Source organism: Salvelinus alpinus, chromosome 10 (assembly GCF_045679555.1).
Source record: "Salvelinus alpinus chromosome 10, SLU_Salpinus.1, whole genome shotgun sequence".
Taxonomy (NCBI): domain Eukaryota; kingdom Metazoa; phylum Chordata; class Actinopteri; order Salmoniformes; family Salmonidae; genus Salvelinus; species Salvelinus alpinus.
This window is the reverse complement of record NC_092095.1, coordinates 24,708,280-24,733,466: the sequence shown is the minus strand read 5'-3', so window position 1 is coordinate 24,733,466 and position 25,187 is coordinate 24,708,280. Positions and strand designations below refer to the sequence as shown.

The window sequence follows — 25,187 nt, the reverse complement described above, 5'->3', positions numbered from 1 at the left end:
TTTTAGTGCCTGCTTTTTATTTCATTTCATGTTGAGAAAGGTAAAACAGAACAAAATTGTATCACAATTCTATTCATGATCGTTGATCAAAATGGAAAAAGGTTACTAGAGATATGTACAGATAAGGTATAAGGGAGAAAAGGGGGACGGACAAAGCAAAAAGGAGAACTGAGGGGGGGGGGGGGTCGCAGTATTTTATTCTCAGGTTAAAATACCCCGTTTCAAGTGAGTGTGTGCTGACCTTTTACAATTGGATCTCTCTGCTTGCTTAAAGGCCGCAAACCAGACAGCCATAATATTAATAAAAAATACAATAGTTATTTTTCATTGACAACAGGAACCCCCCTGCATGCCAGGGGGTGGACCTCTGTCTATGGGTACAACAATGTGCTGCACTAGAGTTAAAACAATGGAGGCAGGAGCCCTGTATTCCAAACTCTGCATTTCCCACCGACAGCTCCCCCACAGCCAGGCTGTGATAGTACAGATGTTTTTTGTTGATATGCAGGATAAGTCATTTATACAGTATCAAAGAGGAAAGCAATTACAGAAACTTTGTTTAAACATTTTGAGTTGGATAGAGTCATCCTGCTATGTGCTTCCATAAAGCTTGTGAGATACTGGCTTTTCCACTAAGTCTGGGGAGGATTCTATCGAGAGAACGAGAGAAGCCGAGGGGGAGAAATGGTCCTTATAGCTCCGTTTCCTGTGCGTTTCTTTCCATTCGTTGTGTTTTTGATCCCAAATCCATCTGGACATTCAAGTATTTTCACGTTTAAGGAAGACACGTAAGGCTTCTGTGGCAAAAAATATATAAGCAAACCACAAAATAAAAAATAAAAATAGGTTGTAGTGAGTCGAGTTGTGCTGCACTGCATTGGGCGACTTGTGTTGTTGCGCAGGTCCTTCGCTTGTGTATGTATGGAAGTCTAAGTGCCCGTAGAAGAGGGCTACATCAAGCCCTCGGCCCCTACCTGGCTTGAGTTCAGTAGAGCAGATGGAGTGTGTGTTTAGAGAGATGGGTGGGAGTGCTCTGGGCTCAGTAGGTCGAGGAGGTGGTGCTCATGGCATCCTCACTGATGCGTGTACTCCCAGGATGGACGCTGGCAAAGTACTTGACGTCCTTGTCCAGGTCCATCTGCAGGGCCACCAGGGTCTGCTCCAGGGCCTCCTGGTGGGAGTTGGCAGAATGCAGGAAGTACTCTGCATGGGAGGACAGAGAAATATGGAGGACAGGTGTGATAAGGGTTCAGCTGCCGATATCTGGGAGAACATTAACATATGTTGTAACACTACAGATTGATGCAGTCTTTGCCGTGTTTCCTCATTGGGGATTAATAAAGTGGCTTTTAAAATAAAATAGTATTCCTGAGCTACAGAAATCAATCAAATCTGAGTTGATAGTGGTTTCAGGGTAGTGGTTTCAATTCCCGGGACCACCCATACGTAAAATGTATGCACGCATGACTACGTTGCTTTGGATAAAAGTGTCTGCTAAATAGCATTTCATCATCTTTAACTTTATCGTATGTTTATTTTAGCTTTAGCTAATACTATGCTTTTTGAGGGCCTCAAACTGTAGACGTTTATAAGAAAGACCTTAAGACACCTTTTTAGCTGTGCTATTACATAGGGTGGTTTTAGTCATTGTCTATTTTATCCCACTCTATATACACAAAGGTATGTGGACACCCCTTCAAATTAGTGGATTCGGCTAGTTCAGCCACACCTGTTGCTGACAGGTGTATAAAATTGAGCAAACAGCAATGCAATCTCCATAGACAAACATCAGCAGTAGAATGGCCTTACTGAGTGATGTGTAAAATATATATATATGTTTTTTTTTTTTCCCCTTCGTTTTTTACAACAAAATAAGCCAGAATTGCTTGTCCTTGTACTAACTATGGAATTGGTAAGCTCAACATGCCAGTGTGTGTATGCATGTACCTCTCTCCACCAGGCTCTGGCGGATGGTCTTGGCCAGCAGCACCCTGACGTTGGCCACGGGGTCAGAGGCCAGCTGTAACAGAGGGGCCAGCAAGTGCTCCGAGAACTGCTCCAACGACACACAGTCATCCTCAATTACCAGCTGACAGACAAAAAGAGAAGGAGGATGGTCAGTGTGTGTGTTTGTGTGTTGAGAGCAAGAGTGGCAGAAGGTAAGTGTGTTTGAGACATACAGGGAGCATGTGTGAGCATGAATGAGACCAAACAAAAGGAAGTGCGCACACACACTTGACCTCTCGGTCACACACACTCAGAGGCATCATGATCTCTTTGTCCTCCCACACAAGAGACATTGTGGGACGGAGAATGGGGCCATTCATAGAATCAAATAAAGTGCTTGGTACACTGTCAAGTGGCCCATTGAAAAACAGTGTCTTCTTCGCTACCAGCGCCACTCCACTCACGGTATAATATTGTAGGATGGAAACTAAAAGGCTCTTCAATAAAACTGACCTTAATAAAAAACATCATTAAATCTTGGCAGATATCCCAGCAACGACCAGGTGTCAGAAATATTTTACCTGAGTGTCATAATCTTACTTTATGAGAAATAAATACAGGAGAACTTATTTGATTGTATTTTTTAGGATCTTTTACAAATCACCCTATGGTTTATTAAAAAAAAAATATATATATTATTTCACCTTTATTTAACCAGGTAGGCTAGTTGAGAACAAGTTCTCATTTGCAACTGCGACCTGGCCAAGATAAAACATAGCAAATCGACACATACAACAACAGAGTTACACATGGAATAAACAAAACATACAGTCAATAATACAGTAGAAAAATAAGTCTATATACAATGTGAGCAAATGAGGTGAGATGAGGTAAAGGGAAAAAAAAGGCCATGGTGGCGAGGTAAATACAATATAGCAAGTAAAACACTGGAATGGTAGATTTGGAGTGGAAGAATGTGCAAAGTAGAAATAGAAATAATGGGGTGCAAAGGAGAAAAATAAATAAAATAAAGTAGAGGAAGAGGTAGTTTGGCCTAAATTATAGATGGGCTATGAACAGGTGTAGGAATCTGTGAGCTGCTCTGACAGCTGGTGCTTAAGGCTAGTGAGGGAGATAAGCGTTTCCAGCTTCAGAGATTTTTGCAGTTTGTTCCAGTCATTGGCAGCAGAGAACTGGAAGGAAAGACGACCAAAGGAGGAATTGGCTTTGGGGGTGACCAGTGAGATATACCTGCTGGAGCGTGTGCTACGAGTGGATGCTGCTATGGTGACCAGTAACTGAGATAAGGCGGGGCTTTACCTAGCAGAGACTTGTAGATAACCTGTAGCCAATTGGTTTGGTGATGAGTATGAAGCGAGGGCCAACCAACGAGAGCATACAGGTCGCAATGGCGGGTAGTGTATGGGGCTTTGGTGACAAAACGGATGGCACTGTGATAGACTGCATCCAGTTTGTTGAGTAGAGTGTTGGAGGCTATTTTATAGATGACGTCACCGAAGTCGAGGATCGGTAGGATGGTCAGTTTTACGAGGGTATGTTTGGCAGCATGAGTGAAGGATGCTTTGTTGCGATATAGGAAGCCAATTCTAGATTTAATTTTGGATTGGAGATGCTTAACCTGAGGATTGATTATAAAAAACATTTGACATGTTTCTACAACCATTACGGATACTTCTTGGAATTTTTGTTGAACGGAACGAGGCTTTGGTTTTCTGAACATAACGCGCAACCCAAATGGCGTTTTTTTGTTATAAAAGTAATATTTATTGAACAAAAAGAACATTTGTTGTGTAACTGGGAGTCTCGTGAGTGCAAACATCGAAAGATTATCAAAGGTACGCGATTCATTTTATTGCTTTTCTTACTTTCGTGACCAAGCTAATATAAGGCTAACTGTTCTAGCATTGATTGATACACTCACAAAAGCTTAGATTGCTTTCGCTGCAAAGCATATTTTCAAAATCTGACACGATAGGTGGATTAACAACAAGCTGTGCTGTGTTTTGGTATATTTCACTTGTGATTGCATGATTATAAATATTTTTTGTAATATTTTGCGCCCTGCAATTCAGCGGTTGTTTAGGAAAATGATCCCGTAAAAGGGATCCGTAGCGCAGAGAAGTTAACTTGGCTTTCGAAGACCTTAGAAAGACAGGGTAGGATAGATATAGGTCTGTAGCAGTTTGGGTCTAGAGTGTCATCCCCTTTGAAGAGGGGGATGACCACGGCAGCTTTCCAATCTTTGGGAATCTCAGACGATACGAAAGAGAGGTTGAACAGGCTAGTAATATGGGTTGCAACAATTTCGGCAGATCATTTTAGAAAGAGAGGGTCCAGATTGTCTAGCCCGGCTGATTTGTAGGGGTCCAGATTTTGCAGCTCTTTCAGAACATCAACTATCTGGATTTGGGTGAAGGAGAAATGGTGGGGGCTTTGGCGGGTTGCTGTGGAGGGTGCCGGGCAGTTGACCGGGGTAGGGGTAGCCGGGTGGAAAGCATGGCCAGCCATAGAGAAATGCTTATTGAAATTCTCAATTATTGTGGATTTATCGGTGGTGACAGTGTTTCCTAGCCTCAGAGCAGTGGGCAGCTGGGAGGAGGTGATCTTATTCTCCATGGACTTTACAGTGTGTTGGGGATGAATCAGAATTAGTTGGGTAACATAGATAAGATGTTATTTTCATCATATGCTTGTGAGATACTTGTCATTAGAATGGTTCCCTTTGGACTATAGGGTTGGCAGTTGCAGTTATCACTTCTCAGCTAGGGCTTAGTCACTTGGGGCCCAGAGAGGGGAGAGGTCAGGCTTGTCTTCATATGTGAATGTATCTGTTAAACCATGTGGTGCTATGTAGAATATCAGAAGGGGAGAACGACAGAATGGAACATTGTCTTCTTATGGGAATGTGTCTTAACTATTCCTAAACCATGTGAAGGGATGGCGTGATTAATGGGGAACCAGTTAGTTCTCATACAATGTCTGTACGCCAGTCACTCCCTCCTTTTCTCATTGGGGGGAGGAGTATGGCAGTGTCTGGAACCATTGTATGTCCCCTCTGAGGTTGCCCTTATCTTGACCTAGTATGACCTAAGAGGCTCACTGTCTTCAGTGAGTTTGTCCAGGTTTGGGTGTATTTGAGATGGGAGTATCTAGAATTGACAATTGATATGCCATTGGATGAGGTAATGTTTTGGTACTCTGAAGTACCAAGAATGAGATTAGAACCTTGTTTAGGAGACCAAACTGAACGATAATTTATAGCGAATGCTGTCTAGCTATGGGATACTCCTCTCTCAAGTAAAAGTCTTTCTTTGTGAAGCAATTCCTATTATCTGTGGTTTGTCATGTCGACTAGGGGGTGGATCTTTGCTATAAAAGATCTGTTGCCATTATGTTGGCCACTCAACTTTTCATTAGAGATACTGAAATGTTGAAAGTCAAATGCTATTGCAAAAGCTTAATTATTAAAGGTGAAGTTTAAGTATAACTGACTGGTGTGTGGTTTGCTCTCTCATCATTTGATAATACAGGAAATTGCCACGAGTGTCACAGAACTTTTTTTGAGTTAGTACTACAGGATGCAAATTTGTTTGAAAAAGCTAGCCTTAGCTTTCCTAACTGCCTGTGTATATTTGTTCCTAACTTCCCTGAAAAGTTGCATATCACGGGGGCTATTCGATGCTAATGCAGAATGCCACAGGATGTTTTTGTGCTGGTCAAGGGCAGACAGGTCTGGAGTGAACCAAGGACTTAATCTATTCCTAGTTCTATTTTTTTGTTGTTGAATGGGGCATGCTTATTTAAGATGGTGTGGAAGGCACTTTTAAAGAATAGCCAGGCATCATCTACTGACAGGATGAGGTCAATGTCATTCCAGGATACATCGGCCAGGTCGATTAGAAAGGCCTGCTCGCAGAAGTGTTTTAGGGAGCGTTTGACAGTGATGACGGGTGGTCGTTTGGTCGCAGACCCAATACGGATGCAGGCAATGAGGCAGTGATCGCTGAGATCTTGATTGAAAACAGCAGAGGTATATTTGGAGGGCGAGTTCGTTAGGATGACATCTATGAGAGTGCCCGTGTTTATGGATTTGGAGTTGTACCTGGTAGGTTCATTGATAATTTGTGTGAGATTGAGGGCATCAAGCTTAGATTGTAGGATGGCCGGGGTGTTAAGCATGTCCCAGTTTAGGTCACCTAGTAGCACGAGCTCAGAAGATAGATGGGGGGCAATCAATTCACATATGGTATCGAGGGCACAGCTGGGGGCAGAGGGAGGTCTATAGCAAGCGGCAACAGTGAGAGACTTGTTTCTGGAAAGGTGCATTTTTAGAAGTAGAAGCTCGAAATGTTTGGGTACAGACTTGGATAGTAATACAGAACTCTGCAGGCTATCTTTGCAGTAGATTGCAACACCGCCCCCTTTGGCAGTTTTATCTTGGAAGAAAATGTTATAGTTAGCAATGGAGATTTCAGGGTTTTTGGTGGTTTTCCTAAGCCAGGATTCAGACACGGCTAAGACATCCGGGTTGGCAGAGTGTGCTAAAGCAGTGAATAAAACAAACTTAGGGAGTAGGCTTCTAATGTTAACATGTTGAGCAAAGGTAGAAAGTAATGTTTTGTGGTTACTGGATGATTATTGTGTTTGATAGGTCAGGAGAAGACGAGAATAATAACGAACATGAAGAGAAGATGTCCTCACCTGACATACGAAGGTGAAGGCCTGTCGTCCCGACCACTTGTGAGAGTGGCAGAACTTCTCCACCAGCTCACTCAGGAAGTCTGTCAACAACACCTGGCACGACGCCACCTTCCTGATGATCTCACTCACCTGACAATGCACAAAAGGAATACAGACTTTGTTGATAGCTACTTTGAGGAAGAATTATTTACTACGACATGTAGTTGTCCCACCTAGCCATCTTAAGATGGATAGGAGCGCTCTGGATAGGAGCACATTTTGGAGGGAGAACAGGGCGGAGCCCATTTTGGAGGGAGCTGTCTGGGTGACGTACCAGTTTGTAGGAGGTCCAGCGTACAGAGGACACTCGGTCCGTACACAGGCTGAAGGACAGGGGACGAAGGTAGTCATACACATCCTGACCACTGTACAACTCCAGTAGCAGCACCAGCTGTCTGAGAACACAGAGGGGAAGGTCACTCACTGGTCAGCTTTCAAAAAAGAGAGTTTACCCAGAGAACCAAATGTCACCAAGAGTCAATCTTTCAAAAGGCTATATCTATGTTTAACTCTCTCACCTACACACAGTAAAGGAAGGCATTGGCACAACTCACTGGTCCTCATATTTACTGTAGGTCTGAGAGCGCAAACAATACCTAGGGCTACCACCATTTGTCTGGGTGGTAATGGTGTGTGAGACAACTAAGTTCACAGGGGAAATCAATTGATTAATAAAGTGTGGTAACAGACAGATAACCTACTCAGCCAGCTCTGATCGGAAGCGCCAGTTTCGGCTGTTGTCTGTGACCAGGAACTCCTGGAGCTGGTACAGGTATTTACGCCGCGTCTCCTGGTGCAGCAGCTAGAGGGAGAGGGACAGGGTGAGTGCTGACAGAGAACAAGGGAAGGAATGAGAGATAGAGGATGAAAGGAGGGGGGGTGAAAGAGGCTCTTTGACCACACAGCAGAAGAGTGAAAACTCTACACTGCATAACAGAAGACACTGCAGGTGTCCCTAGATACCATCACCACACACAGCAGCACTATTGGAAATATGAGCCATTTGGAACAGTAGAAACATTTCTGCTGCAGTCAACTAATTGATAAATCAACAGAAAGCAGGGATGTGAAATGGGACAACCGCTGGGCAATGACAGGCTAGCTATCCATTCTAATAATACAAAGATCTAAGAAGAGATGGTACTCTTGAGCAATATTAATTCTTTATACTGATCTGCTGACTGACCTTGAGGAAGTCGTAGAGGTGTTTGAGGACCCCTACCCGCACCTCGTCCAGGTCCTTGAGGAAGCTGTTGAAGATGGGCACCAGGTCAGCTGCTGTCAGCTGGTCCCCCAGGATCAGGGCCAGCTCGTGGATGGAGAAGGCCAGCGTCCGACGCACTTTCCACTGGGGGAGGGAGAGGGACAGAGATATTAGAGGCCAGGCAGGCCCAGATGTGTTAAAGAGTCAGAGATTCAGTTAGCCGGTAATTTACTGATCAAATTGAGCCGGCCAATTGTCCGGAAGAACAAAAAATTCCATTGTGAAATAAAGCTTTAGGCTATTCATAGATGAAAATACATTGACTGGTCATGCAATTTAAAAATAATAATAATAATCTGCCTATAGGCTCATTTGCATAATTTAGTGAGATTAAATTGGCGCATGTACAGTATATTCGTTACGCATCTTATTTTATCACACACACGTACAGAATACAGACCCTTTGAGCAGAAAATGTGTCAGCGCAAGAGCTGCTGCTACAGCATCTCAAAACAGCAAATGCCTAGGCAACGGAAGACAGGCTTCATCAGCGCGTCACACACCACTTTGAGTGAAAGGCAGTATGCATTTTGAAAACATATACTTAATTGTTTTAAACCTGAACGGTTTTACTACATACGAGGCATACCTTGCTTCAAAGTAGCCTTGCCAAAATCAGACCATATTCGTGTAGGAAATTTTAAAAACTTTCATTGTCCTGTAGCCAAAGGCACAATCCTAGTCGTATTAGCAACCCATGTAGTTGTTGCATATTAGATCTCCTCTCTTTCTAATGGATATTTTCATCTCTGTCACATGAAACCGCAGCGCTTTTGAAGAGTTTTCCCGCTAATTGCATTATGGAACGAACATTTGAGCATAGCTTACCGCCTTGTGCGCTTTGCTGCGCTTATAATGTGAATAAATAACAGTTTATCAACAATAAGATAAAGGTTCTGATCTACTGCAGACTAATTTATTTTTATTTTTTATGTAGTCTAGGCTACTGGTTGTATGAATTTGGGATCTATCATTCCACAACTGTACCACAGTGTTAGGAATAGGCCATTTCGTTCTCAACAAGCTGGCCAATGGAATAGGTAAACTTTTCTACTGTGGGGGATAGTAGATTGACATAACCTAGTGATTTTGTTGTTCATTATTCATCTTGTTGACTGAGGAAAAGTAATTATGGACAGTTATTCTAGCGTCTTCAAAGTGCGCATCAGAATTAGGTAAGGACTGCACATTGTTGCATCCTTGACATGTTCTGTTAATATGAATGACCATAATCTAAATCTGATTTCTGTCAGTCTAAACACTGTGGGTGGACGCCCTAATCGGGTTACGCACCCAATGCATATGGGTCCGGTAAATTTCTCAAAATGACCAGTAAACTAAAATGCTGCCGGTCAAATGTCCAGCGCTACATTTTCCTAACAGAAACCCTGGTAGGAGTGTGTGTGGAACACAGGGATCTGCCAGGTGGAGACAGCAGCAGACACGTACACAGGCCTCACATGGGTGGGAGGGGGAGTCGAGCCCTTTGGGCTGCGGCGCCTGAGGAAAAAGTTGGTCCTTTGCAGGCATGCAAACTCTGGGGTTGAGGACTGAATGGTGAGGGGACAGGAGCTTGTTTTTGAGGACTGCAGTTGGGAACCCAACAAGCTAAAATAAGATCCACACATTGGGCTTTGGAGAAACACAAATGAATTAAAAAAAGGTGCTGGAGGAACAGCAGAAATAAGAAGTAAACCTGCCCCATGCTCCAGTCTAGGTCCTGTCTCTGTCTCAGCACCCACCACGACAACAACCAGCTGGCGGAGGAGGAAACAGACCAGTGACAGAGAGCACTGGGCATTACACCGCTACATGCTAAACACACCAGGGGTACGTTCAGATACTGTAGAAACGTTGCCATTAGAGCTAATGTGAATAGAATCAACTCTACAAGTGAGCGAGGTTCTACACAAGCTATGTAAAAAGTCCCATAATGTTGCGTTCTACTGAATGTGTTCACCACCTTAGGTCGAACATTTGATGAGAAAAACACGTCCACTCTAAAACGTGTACAGTAGAATTGACAGAGGGGGTGTGTACGGGAGACAGGGTGTAGAAAGAGTGTAGACCTACCTGCATGTCGGAGGCCAGGGTCTCGTAGGTATCCCGGAGGCAGTGCCAGTTCTGTCTGCCCAGGGTCATGGCCACACCGGGCAGGCTGTAGGCACAATGCTTGGCAATCTCCATGTCCACCGTCTGGGCTCTGGAAGGGTCCGTCATGGACAGGTACTGGTCCAGCAGGGCCTGGGGTATCACGTCCTGATGCTTGGATTTCTTCTCATCCTCTGGACTGAAGCTGCTGTCGCTCAGCTCAGAGTCATCACCGTGGCTCATCTGCAGGGTCGAGGTTCGGCTCTACACAGATACACACCAAGATTAACCACGGTCAAACATGACAACCGTGTACCCTTTTCTCTGAAGGCGTGACATCACCCCCCCAACCCAAAAAGGTAGGCCTCCACCACCCATTCCCCCTCACCTCCATGTCTGAGTGGTCTCCTATGAGGGCCATTTGGTGCACTCCAAAGGGGTTGTCGTGGTGGTGTCCCCCCTTGCTGTCCTGGGGCTCCAGGAAGGCATCCTCTAGGTGAGAGTCCATGGTGGTGGCTCTCAGAGCAGCCGTCAGGACTTCCACTTGTGCTGCAGGTTAGGGAAGGAAAGGAGACATGGATGAGAGTGTATAAACTTTGAGGCATGTGTGTGTGTGTGTCTTTGTCAAACAGGCGTTCTCTGTGCCGTATTTACACATCCTTCATTAGACAACAGTAGGCCTTTATCTGGGTGTCAGATAGCTCAGCTGTATTGCGTATCCAGTATTCCTAGATATTATGAAAGGTGTACCAAATGGGTCCATTGTGGGTCCTGTACTTTTTACATTAACAATATCGACTTGTCCCTATAAACTTGTAACCGTCATGCCGATGATGCTGTTGTGTATGCCATTTTCCCCATGGTTGACCCGGCTATATCTGAAATACATTATGCCTACATTGTATCAGAAACACTTTGACCTGAAGTGAGGTAAACTAAATACATGTTCTCTAGAGCACAAAAACAACTGGCGATTTAAGCATATGTACTTTGGATGGTATCAGTATTGATCGTGTGCCTGCTTACAAATATTTGGGCATCTGGACAGATGAAAAGCTGTCTTTTAAAATGCATATTGATGAGTTAGTTAATAAGCTGAGAATCAAAATGGGCTTCTTCTATAGCAGGGTTTCCTAACTCTGTCCTCGGGACCCCAAGTGTTGCATGTTTTAGTTTTTGCCCTAACACTACACAGCTGATTCAAATTATCAAAGTTTGATTAGTTGAATCAGCTGTGTAGTGTATTACAGAGGACCGAGTTTGGGAAACACTGTTCTATAGAAATAGGTCCTGCCTCTCCCTAAATAGTAGAAAGCAGATTATTCAGTCAACGTTCCCATCGGCGCTAGACTATGGCGACATCTACAATCGTGGCCAAAAGTTGAGAATGACAAATATTAATTTCCACAAAGTTTGCTGCTTCAGTGTCTTTAGAAATTTGTCATAGTGACCCTTTTTTTTTCAAGACCTCTGCAATCCGCCCTGGCATGCTGTCAATTAACTTCTGGGCCACATCCTGACTGATGGCAGCCCATTCTTGCATAAACAATGCTTGGAGTTTGTCAGAATTTGTGGGGTTTTGTTTGTCCACCCACCTCTTGAGGATTGACCACAAGTTCTCAATGGGATTAAGGTCTGGGGAGTTTCCTGGCCAAAGACCCAAAATATCGATGTTTTGTTCCCCGAGCCACTTAGTTATCACTATGGTCTTATGGCAAGGTGCTCCATCATGCTGGAAAAGGCATTGTTCATCACCAAACTGTTCCTGGATGGTTGGGAGAAGTTGCTCTCGGAGGATGTGTTGGTACCATTCTTTATTCATGGCTGTGTTCTTAGGCAAAACTGTGAGCCCACTCCCTTGGCTGAGAAGCAACCCCACACATGAATGGTCTCAGGATGCTTTACTGTTGGCATGACACAGGACTGATGGTAGCGCTCACCTTGTCTTCTCCGGACAAGCTTTTTTCCGGATGGTTCTTTTGTGGCAAGGCTGAAATGCAGTGGAAATGTTTTTTTGGGGATTCAGTTCATTTGCATGGCAAAGAGCAACTTTGCAATTAATTGCAATTCATCTGATCACTCTTCATAACATTCTGGAGTATATGCAAATTGCCATCATACAAACTGAGGCGGGAACCACACATGCGGAGATCATCCGTTTACCTACTCTGCGTCTCGCAATGACACGGTGGTTGGAACCAAAAATCTCAAATTTGGAACAAGGACAGATGTCCATTGTTTGTGTTTCTTGGTCCAAGCAAGTCTCTTCTTATTGGTGTCCTTTAGTAGTGGTTTCTTTGCAGCAATTGGACCATGAAGGCCTGATTCACACAGTCTCCTCTGAACAGTTTATGTTGAGATGTGTCTATTACTTGAACTCTGAAGCATTTATTTGGGCTGCAATCCAAGGTAACTAATGAACTTATCCTCCGCAGCAGAGGTAACTCTGGATCTTTCCTGTGGAGGTCCTCATGAGAGAATGCCAAGAGTGTGCAAAGCTGTCATCAATGTGCCTCCTTGAAGAATATATTTTCATTTGTTTACCTCTTTTTTGGTTACTACATGATTCCATGTGTTATTTCATAGTTTTGATGTCTTCACTACTACTCTACAATGTAGAAAATAGTAAAAAAGGAAAACCCTTGAACGAGTAGCTGTGTCCAAACTTTTGACTGGTACTGTATGCGTGCATGTTTTTTTGGGTTGGGAGCAATCCCGCCTCGCAGGGGCTGTGGAGGTGCTTGCTACGCCACTGCTTATAACTATACATTAAGTAGAACTATAAGAAATCTAAGATGTGTCAAATTATATCCAGCTCTGTAGTTGAAATAGTGCCCCTTGTGCGCACATTTGGTAATACCGTACACCCCCAGTATGGTACAGAAACCGTATGAAAATCTGGATCCCGCCCAACCCTAACACAACCAAGTTGAATATGCATTGTTCATCAAGCCAATGCATTTCTTACCTGCCACTAGTGCGAGATCATGTAGAGAAGTCATGTGTGCCCCATTTTAGAAACGGAAAATCTCAGGAGAGACTCCACTGGAATTGAACTGCTATAATGATATTTCCCACACAGTAGTGATCTGTAGTATAGGCCTGGCCTATGAGTTGAGTTTTTCCATGCAGTATGATGGATTGCATCTAAAGGCAGCACAAGTAGGCTCACAAATACAAGAGGATTGCAGGAAAAGCTGTGTCATAAAACAGCTTTAGTTTGAAGCTTCTTTCCAGTGCTTTTTTGTAACCTCTGACAACACCCTTAGTTTCATTGTGTGATTCATGACATCAATATACTGGTACACCTCTCACAATTTTTCTATTTACTGCCTCTCAGTCCCAAAAATATCCTCCCGTTTGTATTGTGTAGAATAGCCAGGCGCCAGCAGGCTGCTAACCTCAGTGCTAACCTCACATGCCAAAGCGACATCAAGGGTTTCCTTCCACCGATAACACAGTTGACTGGACTCGAGGTCTAACCTCTCAAAGCGTTGGCCTATAGCGCTAGCCTCTGAGCTCTACCACCCAAAACTACATGTGAAACATTGCTGAGGTTAGCTTGGAAAAGACAGGTTGTCACTTTATTGCCCAAGGGAATTCACACGCCATGACAACTTCTTCCTAACAGAATTACATACAGCCTACAACACACTAATAGCCACTGTCTCTGAATGGACACAACCCCACGTATTTCAAGTGACCAAAATAACCACCTCGAGTTAAATTATATGGTGTTTTAGTAAGCAGCTTATCTTGACCCCAGCTGTAGTGTAAACCTCTAATAGTGAAGTAAAGCTGAAGCTTCATAGACACACAAAGCTCACCTTTCACGTCAGGGTCATCAATATGAGGCTCCAGGTTTTCAATCAGCTCTTCCAGCTGTTTCCGGTCCAGGACGGGTGCCGAGGCCTTAGTCTTGCCCTGACTGGAGGAGCCATAACTGGGGGACTCCTGCTGGCCGCTTTCCCCATGCTGGAGAAGCTCCATGTCCAGGTCCATCTCAGCGATGGGCATCCTCCAGAAGTGGAAGGAGTTGTAGAGCTCCTGTTCGGGGATATTGTCCTGAGGACTGACAGATGGGGATTCCTCTACTGGCTCAGACAAGGATGAGGGCTCAGATATGTCTGCTGGTGAGTCATCCTTCTCAGAGGTTGTGTGCTTCTCAGGTGGCTGTGGCTCATTCTCAGTATCCCCTGAAGGGGCTTCCTCCTCCTCCCGAGCACCTGCTGTGTCAGAGGAGTCGGGGGTTAGCGAGGAAGGCTCCTTCTTGCGCTTCTCGCCACAGAGGCACTCTGGAACTATGTCGGCATCCTCGCAGCACGGTCCACCGTCCGAGGCGTCCATCAAGGCCTCCGCCGCCTGCTCCCCACCCCCCTCCTCTGCCACATCCACTCCTTCTACCTCCTCTGTCCGGCACAACACCCCCTCCCCCAGGTCCCCTGTCGAAATGCAGTCCTGCTGTGGACAACCCTCCTCTTGGTTGCCATTTGTGCATGCAGGCAAGTCCTCCCCCTGCCTCTGAGAGTAATTCTCTGTGTTAGCCCTTAGGGAGGGGTCTGTAGAGTCTGGGTTCCGTGGTTTCTCTTCAGTACTGGGGGAGAGAGAGGAAGCTAGTTACAAACAAAGCAGTTCAAATCTCAAGCTTGGTGGATTTTCTTCAGAATGAAAGGATCCAGCCATTCATGTAAATTCCCTTTTAGATGCCTGCTCAAAAGACCAACAATAGCTGCACCTGTTCTGTGGGTGGACACAGTAGCACTCGCCCACCTCCCCCTCTCTGAAGTACTGGCCCACACTGTTGGGGCTGGCGAACGTGGAGATGAACTGGCCCAGCGACTGGAAGGCAGCCTGACGCACCTGAGAGACACACACAGTAAGAGACAAGAGGTCCAGGAACAAATGAGTACGACAATTACTTCCACTCATTTAGCAGACACTCTTGTAGAGAAGTAAGTAGCCAAGCTGTGCGTTCAAATAAGGAGGCAGAGAAAAGCATGTCATGGCATGTCAGCCGTGCTTAAAAAAATAAAATTAAACTCCCTGTCAATTTTCCATAATGGTGGGAAAACTGGGCTAACTATTGTTAAATAATCCCTACTACCACCAGGCCTTGCAGTAAAACACATTTTCTCTAAAAAGTGCTTTACTTGCAGCATGAACAATGTCATTCTAGCCCCAGGTCAATGTTTAATGCCTATGCTAAAAGTATTTACCAACGGAGGGGTATCCTACGAAGCAGGTTTTGAGGAGTTAGCGAGGTAACTTTGGTCAAATCTGTGTTCAACACATGGTAACAGGTCATACGAAAGTGGCTGACTTTTTAGTCAGGTAAATTTCTATGGCAACAAATTCTTCAGAACTAACATGCTCCGGGGAAGGCTAACTCCACTTAGCCTGAATGAAATGACTGAGCCATGAGTTGAGGACCAATGAAATCAGATTCCCCCCTCTTGCAAAGACTGCATTATCATCCCCTTCATTTGAGGAAGACTGATTAAATATTTCATTAAATCAAAAAGGTTTTTTTGTGTGTTAAAAAATACTGAAGTTAAAATCACATTACAGATTTAGTGATGACAGAACGCCTTTTAAACTTCATGCACAGTAAGAACTTAAAGGAATTCAATAATTTTATCGATAGGAATAAGGGAAAAGGTGGTTGTGCATTAAGCACACCAAAGTCGGCACTTCAACAAGCCTATTTCACACCATAGCCTGATGAATTTGCAATTTAACTTTTCTTTCATTTCAGCACAAATTAAAATGTGGCACTGACTCGCCCATAGATTGATGTTCAGCATTGTCTCAATGAAGAGTTCAGTGTTCGACTAGCCACGTGCAACATGCATGCACAGTTACAAGCCTGCTAGAGTGAAACGGCAGGCTGGACGAGCAATATCCAACTCCATAGTACGGATGAAACCTGAACTGGAATGTCAAGCTAACAAGCTGGTTAGCTTTTGAAAACCCAGAGTAAATCTAGATTGCTTCGTAGGATACCCCTCAGGTTGTGGGTTGCCAAATGGCAGAAATCCCCCTTTCTGTTGAGTGCTCACCCAACGGGAGGGGTCACTGATGAGGCTGATGAAGAGCGAGGAGAGCTTGGTCCTGCGCACTTCCTGCGAGGTGGATGAGGAAACGGTCATGAAGCACTCAGCACAGGCCTTCCTCACCCCCCACACGTTGTCCGAGCAGAGCTGGAAAAAGCGGGGCAGCTGGACAGGAAAGGAGAGAAGTGGGAGAGGAAGGGAAGGCAGAAAAAAAAATAACAGTTTCAGTTAGTCAGAGCTTGAAATGCCCTTTCCTTGTCGCACACACACACAGAGAGACAGAGACAGAGAGAGAGAGAGAGAGACAATGTGTCACCCGTTACAATCTCAATGCCACAATACAGTTGCAACAGAGAACAATACACAGAGTGCAGAGAAATACTGACAATAGTGGCAGTTGGGAATGACATTAGGAGCAATAGTAGCTTCTGGCTGTCAGATAACTCATGAGAGTAAACCCTGGTGTGACAAGGCTAACAAGTCAGTTGGCTGAGAATGAAACCAAAAGAGGTCAACATGTACCAGGAGTTCCTCTGTCGCATCTCCTCCGACAACACTGCAAATGTCGCCAAAGTTTGCTGCACAAACCTGCCATAAAACACACAGAAAAACAAACATCTAAAACATTGACTTAAAGCCCACGCAGATGTAACAATACATTAAACAAAAAAGCTGAAAAGACCAATAGACAGTGGGACAACCACTGCCTGGGAGTGGTCTAATCCAGGGTTGTGTTCATTACGGCACACAACAGAAAGCGTAAAAAATTGTAACAGATAACAATTTCAGGTAGTCCCTCGTGTTTCAGTCCGTTTTCATCCATTTGGTGGCGAATGAACACAACCCTAGACTCTACTGACCTTGCGTACGTGGAACATCCTGCAGTCGCAACACATCTCACAGAAGCGGGGCAGGAAGAGGCGCTCGGTGATGTCCTTGCCCACCATGGGGGCCATCTTACAGATGATCTACAGACACATATGCAGAGAAAAAAAATCAAGTCTGTCAGCATCCTCACACTGCATGAGGTTAGCCCATATCACAAAAACACTACCTGTGTCCTATGGACAGCTTTGAAATACTCTTGCCTTGCACTATCTGCAGAAGGACAAACATTCATTTGTATGCTGGCTGCAGCCTACCTCTGTATATCACATCTATTGTAAATAGCAAGCCAGATAAAACAAAGGGGTCAACCTCATGACATAAAATGCTAATGTTTTAAAGTAGCATATCTTAAAGTGGCACACTGATTGCTTGGTAATATAACAATGTGGTGTGAGCATCATGTTACGAAAAAACTGCTCCATACTACATTTCCTCACACTCGTACTTCTGAATTTTTTTTTACTATTCCCTATGTAGTGCACTACTTTTGACCAGAACCCATAAAAAAAGTACTTAAGTAGTGCACTATATAGGGAATAGGGTGCCACGTGACTCACGGCCATGGCTTCTGTCTTGACGTCGTCATTGCTGTCGGGGGCGGTCAGGTCCACCAGGACAGGGCACACCAGGGTCTCAATGTCCCCCCTCTCAATCAGCTCCTGCTCCAGCAGCACCAGCAGGGCTGCCTGGCTGGTCTTTCTGACCTGGGGAGACATCACAATCACTATATAGAAGTTATTAATAACATTAGTAAAATATTAGATTTGCAATGAAATGTTTCTTTTCACAGCTTAATTCACCATTCAAAAAAGTTAAATAGGTGTACATTTAACGTGTCAATGGCCATATACAGGCATCTGAAAAGTTGAACAGGTAAACTCAGCAAAAAAAGAAACGTCCTCTCACTTAACTGCGTTTATTTTCAGATAACTTAACATGTGTAAATATTTGTATGAACATAAGATTAAACAACTGAGACAGAAACTGAACAAATTCCACAGACATGTGACTAACAAATGGAATAATGTGTCCCTGAACAAAGGGGGGGCTCAAAATCAAAGAGTCAGTATCTGGTGTGGCCACCAGCTGCATTAAGTACTGCAGTGAATCTCCTCCTCATGGACTGCACCAGATTTGCCAGTTCTTGCTGTGAGATGTTACCCCACTCTTCCACCAAGAAATCTGCAAGTTCCCGGACATTTCTGGGGGGGGGGGGAATGGCCCTAGTCCTCACCCCCCGATCCAACAGGTCCCAGACGTGCTCAAAGGGATTGAGATCCGGGCTCTTCCCTGGCCATGGCAGAACACTGACATTTCTGTCTTGCAGGAAATCGCGCACAGAACGAGCAGTATGGCTGGTGGGTCATGTCGGGATGAGCCTGCAGGAAGGGAGCCACATGAGGGAAGAGGATGTCTTCCCTGTAATGCACAGCGTTGAGATTGCCTGCAATGACAACAAGCTCAGTCCGACGATGCGGTGACACACCGCCCCAGACCATGACGGACCCTCCACCTCCAAATCGATTCCGCTCCAGAGTACAGGCCTCAGTGTAAAGCGCATTCCTTTGACGATAAACACGAATCCGACCATCACCCCTGGTGAGACAAAACCGAGACTCGTCAGTGAAGAGCACTTTTTGCCAGTCCTGTCTGGTCCAGCGACGGTGGGTTTGTGCCCATAGGCGACGTTGTTGCCGGTGATGTCTGGTGAGGACCTGCCTTACAACAGGCCTACAAGCCCTCAGTCCAGCCTCTCTCAGCCTGTTGTGGACAGTCTGAGCACTGATGGAGGGATTGTGCGTTCCTGGTGTAACTCGGGCAGTTGTTGTTGCCATCCTGTACCTGTCCCGCAGGTGTGATGTTCGGATGTACCGATCCTGTGCAGAGGTTGTTACACGTGGTCTGCCACTGCAAGGACGATCAGCTGTCCGTCCTGTCTCCCTGTAGCGCTGTCTTAGGCGTCTCACAGTACCGACATTGCAATTTATTGCCCTGGCCACATCTGCAGTCCTCTTGCCTCCTTGCAGCATGCCTAAGGCATGTTCATGCAGATGAGCAGGGATCCTGGGCATCTTTCTTTTGGAGTTTTTCCAGAGTCCGTAGAAAGGCCTCTTTAGTGTCCTAAGCTTTCATAACTGTGACCTTAATTGCCTACCATCTGTAAGCTGTTAGTGTCTTAACGACCGTTCCACAGGTGCATGTTCATTAATTGTTTATGGTTCATTGAACCAAAGTGTTTAAACCCTTTACAATGAAGATCTGTGAAGATTTTTACGAATTATCTTTGAAAGACAGGGTCCTGAAAAAGGGACGTTTCTGTTTTTGCTAAGTTTATGATAAACACTGAGGGATAATGTAATGAATTGTCACACGCCTCCTTTACCTGGTTGTTCTGGTCAGCCAGGTATCTCACGACGATCGGTAGCAAGTATTTAGAGAAGGCAAACGGAATGGAAGGTCTGTTCTCTTGACAGAAAATGGCGATGTGAGGAACTTGCTCCATTAGCTCTGCTCTTACAGTGGGCTCTGAAAGAGAAAGGTCATCCATTTAAAAAATATATATATATATTTTATAAACAGTAGAAAAGGGCCCAATGAAGTCTGAAGATCAAAGGCCTTTTAAAAACAAAATAATCTGGTTTCATCAGACAGCAGCACAAGTGCTCAACAATGAGTGAACCCTGGCTGGATGATGAAACCAGATCCTTTGGTCATTTAAAAAAGGCCTTTGGGGACACAATCTCTCTGGACAAATATAATGATATCCCCCTCTGTCCATAGGGAGGATATAATTTGTCCTGACAGAGAGATTGTCTGCAGAAATAGTTACATTTTCTTAACTTCTGATGTGAATTTAGGTAGGCCTACATTTGAATGAAATACATCAATCCCCACTAATAAATAGAGTGGGTTTAGGCTGGGTTTCTGTACAGCACTTTGAGATATCAGCTGATGTAAGAAGGGCTATATAAATAAATTTGATTTGAGTAGAATATTTCCCAGGCTTGCCCAACAGCACACCCACCCACCTGAAACACTAGGGGAAACACATTTTTTTTTTTATATGTACATTATTATTAACGATATTCATGATGAAGTTGTTTTAAAACATGTCCACTGACTGACTAAGGTCCCCTCTGGTCAGTGTACTCCAGGGTTGAGGGCCTTGGTTGCTGCTCTAATGTATGCATGCACCATTAAGCAGGGCTTATGTTCTGTTATAATCTCCACCCGGCACAGCCAGAAGAGGACTGGCCACCCCTCATAGCCTTGTTCCTCTCTAGGTTTCTTCCTAGGTTCTGGCCTTTCTAGGGAGTTTCTCCTAGCCACTGTGCTTCTACACCTGCATTGCTTGCTGTTTGGGGTTTTAGGCTGGGTTTCTGTACAGCACTTTGTGACATCAGCTGATGTAAGAAGGGCTTTATATATAAATTTGATTGATTGGCTACTGCATTACGCCATCATGCCATGCGCTTACAAGGACACTGCTAGTCCACTAGCCTACATTCAGGGAATGTACAAAAAAAACTGAGTTATCACAGCTAATAACACCCAATCCCTACCACTTCCCCATGGCCCTAACACTTCGATGTCTGACTCCAACAGGCTCTTGAACAGCTTCTATCCCCAAGCCATAAGACTGACAAATAGCTAACAAAATGGCTACACAGACTACGTAAAGTATTTGTCCCATGTTTCATGAGCTGAAATAAAAGATCACAGAAATGTTCCATACGCACAAAAAGCTTCTCTCAAATGTTATGCAGAAATGTGTTTACATCCCTGTTAGTGAGCATTTCTTCTTTGCCAAAATAATCCATCCACCTAACAGATTCAACAGCATGATCATTACACAGATGCACCTTGTGCTGGGGACAATGAAAGGCCACTAAATATTTGCAGTTGTGTCACAAAAATGCCACAGATGTCTCAAGTATTGAGGGAGCGTACAAATTGGCATGCTGACTGCAGGAACGTCCATTTCTCTACCATAAACTGCCTCCAACGTAATTTTTGAGAATTTGGCAGTATGTCTAACTGGCCTCACAACCGAAAACCACTGCTGGTGTCAATGTTGTGAACAGAGTGTCCCATGGTGGCGGTACGTTTATGGTATGGGCAGGCATAAGCTACGGACAACAAACAATTGCATTTTATGGATTTGAAAGCACAGAAATACTGTGACCAGATCCTGAGGCCCATTGTGAGGCAGATGCATATCTGTATTCCCAGTCATGTGAAATCAATAGATTAGGACCTAATGAATTTAATTATTTCAATTGACTGGTTTCTTCATATGAACTGTAACTCAGTAAAATCGTTGAAATTGTTGCGTTTATATTTTTGATCAGTATAAATATGGTATTGGAACTGATCCTGTATATAGTTAACTTACTTTCTCATTTTTGTTCTACCTTGTGTTATTTTTAGTACTACATTGATTACAGTGTTGGATTTAGAGCTTGCAAGAAAGGCATTTCACTGTACTTGTGCACATGACATCAAAATGTGAAACTTGGCCGATCTGAACGGCCTGGATAGGTAGAAGCAGTGGTGCACCTTCCACTATATTGCTTAGCATGCCTCCACCTTACAGATCTACAAACATCGAAGGGTTAGGGCCAAGGGGGGGTTGAACAGGGACCGGCTGTAAAAGTAAGGCCCGAATGCATTTCACCCGTTTGAAATGGCAGCCAGGTGCAATAAACAGTCAGTTAAATACACCGCTCCATCAAACATTTATAGGCCTCTCTCTGCACTGGTGACCAGCTAAGGAGAACAGGCTGGCTACTTAATGACACAGAAATAGGGGCATGTCCAGAGCATGCAGACACACGACAGACACAGGTTTGGCGTTTTCAATTCAGTGAGCTGTTAAATATGAAAACAGACACGTCTCATTCAGCAATGGGGTCTTACCTGAGTCATCGGCCAGTCGGCCCACTCTCTCCAAGACAGTGATACAGTCCCGCTCATCCTCATTTACAGCTTTAAGCGTGTCCAACAAACTTCGCGCCACCATTTGTCTGGAATTCACACAATAACAAGCAGGCATAAAAATAAACCATTTTACTATTATCCAGAATAAATGTAAAAAGTCTGCAAAAGTGTATGTTCTAATAATGTTCCATTGGATAGCTACCTGTTAAAAATGTTTTCGCTAGCCACGTATTTATCCAATCTTCCAAGAGGAGTCAGCATCTCATCTTGCGATACAAAGTCCAAGGCTGAAGGTATAATAATGATGTCAGACTCTGAGCTGTAGTCATCCACACCAACTATTAAAGACATTGGAAATATTGTGCATGAGAGGCACCCACCACCACCCAGACAGGCCGGTGAGTGACAGTGATGAGGAACAGTGAATAAAATAACATGACATGCAGTAGTGGCAGAAGCTTGGCACCAATGCTAAAACCATTAGCATATCAGCAGTAGTTAAAAGAATAAGGTCCAACACAAAAAAAGGGCACAGTGAAAATGACAGATTTGGTGAGAAGAAAACATATGAAATAGGCCTACAATGAACACATCTAAAAATGACAAAATGCACATAGCTTAAAAGCAGGTGTGGATCTGTGGAAGGAAGGTAGTTATATGTAGGTGGACGCATTGCATTTTTACTGTTTTCACAATGGTATGGGTATGTTGCATGATGCACTATTGAAACAAAGCAATCCACCCTCTTGCAACATAAACAACTAGCTTGTACTGTAACAGTGTCTAGTTACTGCAATATGGCACTGCTGGCGGGCGCATGCACGCTGACTTCGGTCACCAGCTGTACAGTGTTTCCCCCAACACATTGGTGCGGCTGGTTTCCAGGTTAAGCGAGCAGTGTGTCAAGAAGAAGGCTTGGTGTGGTTGTGTTTCGGAGCACGCATGGCTCGCGACCATTGACTCTCCCAAGTTCGTACGGGAGTAGCAGCAATGGGACAAGACCAACTACCAATTGGATATCACAAAATTGGGGAGAAAAAGGGGTAAAAATTACAAAAATAAAATATATGGCCCGGCTGGGTGCGTCAATGTCCCACTTTTGCCAATCTATATTGGAAAAAAAACAAAAAACATGTAAAGTGCTGGTCCCATGTTTTATGAGCTGAAATAAAAGATCACAGAAATGTTCCATACGCACAAAACGCTTATTTCTCTCAAATGTTGTGCACAAATTTGTTTACTTCTCTGTTAGTGAGCATTTCTCCAACATAATACCTGACGGGTGTGGCATTATCAAGAAGCGGATTAAACAACATGATCATTACACAGGCGGACCTAGTGCTGGAGACAATAAAAGGCCAGTTGTCACAAAACACAATAGATGTCTCAAATTGAGGGAGCGTGCAATTGGCACACTGACTGCAAGAATGTCCACCAGAACTTTTGCCAAAAAATGTAGTGTTAATTTATCTACCATATAAACCGCCACCAACGTAATTTTTGTGAATTTTGTAGTATGTTCAACCGGCATAACTACGCCAGCCCAGGACCTTCACATACAGCTTCTTTCCCTCCGGGATCCTCGTAGACCAGCCACCTGGACAGCGAATGAAACAGGAGTATTTCTGTCTGCAATAAAGCCCTTTTGTGGGGATAAACTAATTCTGATTGGATGGCCTGGCTCCCATGGCTGCACCCCTGCCCAGTCATGTGAAATCCATAGATTAGGGCCTAGTGATTTATTTAAATTGACTGATTTCTTTATATGAACTGTAACTCTGTAAAATAGTTAATTGTTGCATTTATAATTTTAGTTCAATATAGCTAGTTGGCTAGTTATGTTTTCATACTAATTTAGTTTGGCTAGCAAACCAAATAATCCAAACCCATTAACATTCCACATCAGAGAGGTTCAGGTTGAGTGACTAGAGTCAAATGGCCCTGAGCGAATTTCATATATGTACGCTAGTCTTTGAAAATAAATCAACAACCTCCCTTCGCTGAGGTAGCTAGCTATCGTGCACGGAAGCTTGGTGGATTGGGTTTGGAACCTAGAGTGCGAGATGTTCAAAATCAAATTGAATACAAAGCAGTGAATCGAAACGTGTATTACTGTTAATCTGCTTTACCTGAGCTAGGTGGCATCTCTCAAACGGCTAGCTAACTAGCCAATTAGCTTGCTAGCTAGCTGGTTAGTTTATGACCTAACTTCAGCGTGCGCGTGACATAGCGTTAGCTGTTCCAAAACGACTTTTGCAAGCATTTAAATGTATGATGTGAATATACCTCTTTACACATCGAAGAACAGTTCTGTAAATTGCTAAGAAAGGTGACAGTCCAACCCGTATACCCAAGGCCCACTCAGACGACCCACCCATGAACTCCATTGCCGACAGGGCAATTATGTAGCAAGCTAGTTAGTACCCCTAGCAGTAAGAGTTCCACACTGAAAACAGAGGGGAAAACTTACATCCGTCCAACTCCTCCTGTGAATCCTCTTTGAGCAAAGATATATCTGTAAAAACAACCAAAAACGGAATGAAAGGATACTCAATCGATAGCTTAATTGTACTTTCACTCGAAACTTTTAAAATATGGGACGGAAAAAATGTGTTAATAACGCATTTTCCTGAAGCTAATGTAAATAAAGGCTACGTACCCGCCATCTTGTCCTGGTCCTACATTTAAAGTGGTATGGGCAGATGACGCTTCAACTGGAGAGGGAGAAAATTGGAGCCGCCGTTAAAAACTGAACAACGAGCGGCTCGGATAGTATCAAATCGGTGAACAAATCACCACTCCACCTAGAGGCGTTGATTGTAAAGTACAACGCCCAATGCATTTTTTTAATCAATTGCTTCAAATTCTGTTCAGTGACTGAATAATAATGTTCTATCTTGTGATATTGTAATTGCTTTGCTTTATCTTGGCCAGGTCGCAGTTGTAATGAGAACTTGTTCTCAACAAGCCTACCTGGTTAAATAAAGGTGAAATAAAAAATATATAAAAAATAAAACATAGTCAAATATGGTGGATTAATTAAGAGTGTTCACTCAGGCCATTTACCAGCATCAATGTGTGAATGTAATGTAATGCATGATTCTACTGGTGGAAGTGATCATTTCCCGATATCGTGTACCATGAACGTTGATGTTACTATTCCAGACAGGGTACCATTCAGAAGATGGGGTTTTCATAAATCAGACTGGGAAAAGTTTGGTGATCATTGCTTAAAGTCTGTT

General features: G+C 44.0%; 1 protein-coding gene across 7 annotated transcripts; it reads right to left on the bottom strand.

Moving 5' to 3' along the window:
- Nucleotides 1–24,730, bottom strand: LOC139531788 (serine/threonine-protein phosphatase 4 regulatory subunit 1-like). Of its 7 annotated transcripts, none has more exons than XR_011666433.1 (19): nucleotides 24,605–24,730; nucleotides 24,416–24,460; nucleotides 22,148–22,283; nucleotides 21,925–22,031; nucleotides 19,388–19,530; nucleotides 17,562–17,708; nucleotides 16,977–17,084; nucleotides 16,639–16,704; nucleotides 16,123–16,281; nucleotides 14,799–14,923; nucleotides 13,891–14,657; nucleotides 10,452–10,612; nucleotides 10,046–10,327; nucleotides 7,895–8,056; nucleotides 7,410–7,536; nucleotides 6,983–7,103; nucleotides 6,670–6,798; nucleotides 1,948–2,089; nucleotides 1–1,203 (listed from the first exon to the last, which is right to left on the bottom strand). XR_011666433.1 is itself a non-coding variant. In XM_071328629.1 (19 exons), exons 1-19 carry the CDS (start codon nucleotides 24,609–24,611, stop codon nucleotides 1,040–1,042), a joined length of 3,063 nt encoding a protein of 1,020 aa, XP_071184730.1. In that variant the 5' UTR covers nucleotides 24,612–24,729; the 3' UTR covers nucleotides 1–1,039. The 7 variants fall into 7 exon arrangements, 6 of the variants coding, with proteins under 6 accessions (XP_071184730.1, XP_071184729.1, XP_071184731.1 ...); XM_071328629.1 differs by having other exon boundaries at nucleotides 7,410–7,510; nucleotides 14,799–14,914; nucleotides 24,605–24,729; XM_071328628.1 differs by having other exon boundaries at nucleotides 7,410–7,510; nucleotides 24,605–24,728.
- Nucleotides 24,731–25,187: the final 457 nt, after the last annotated feature.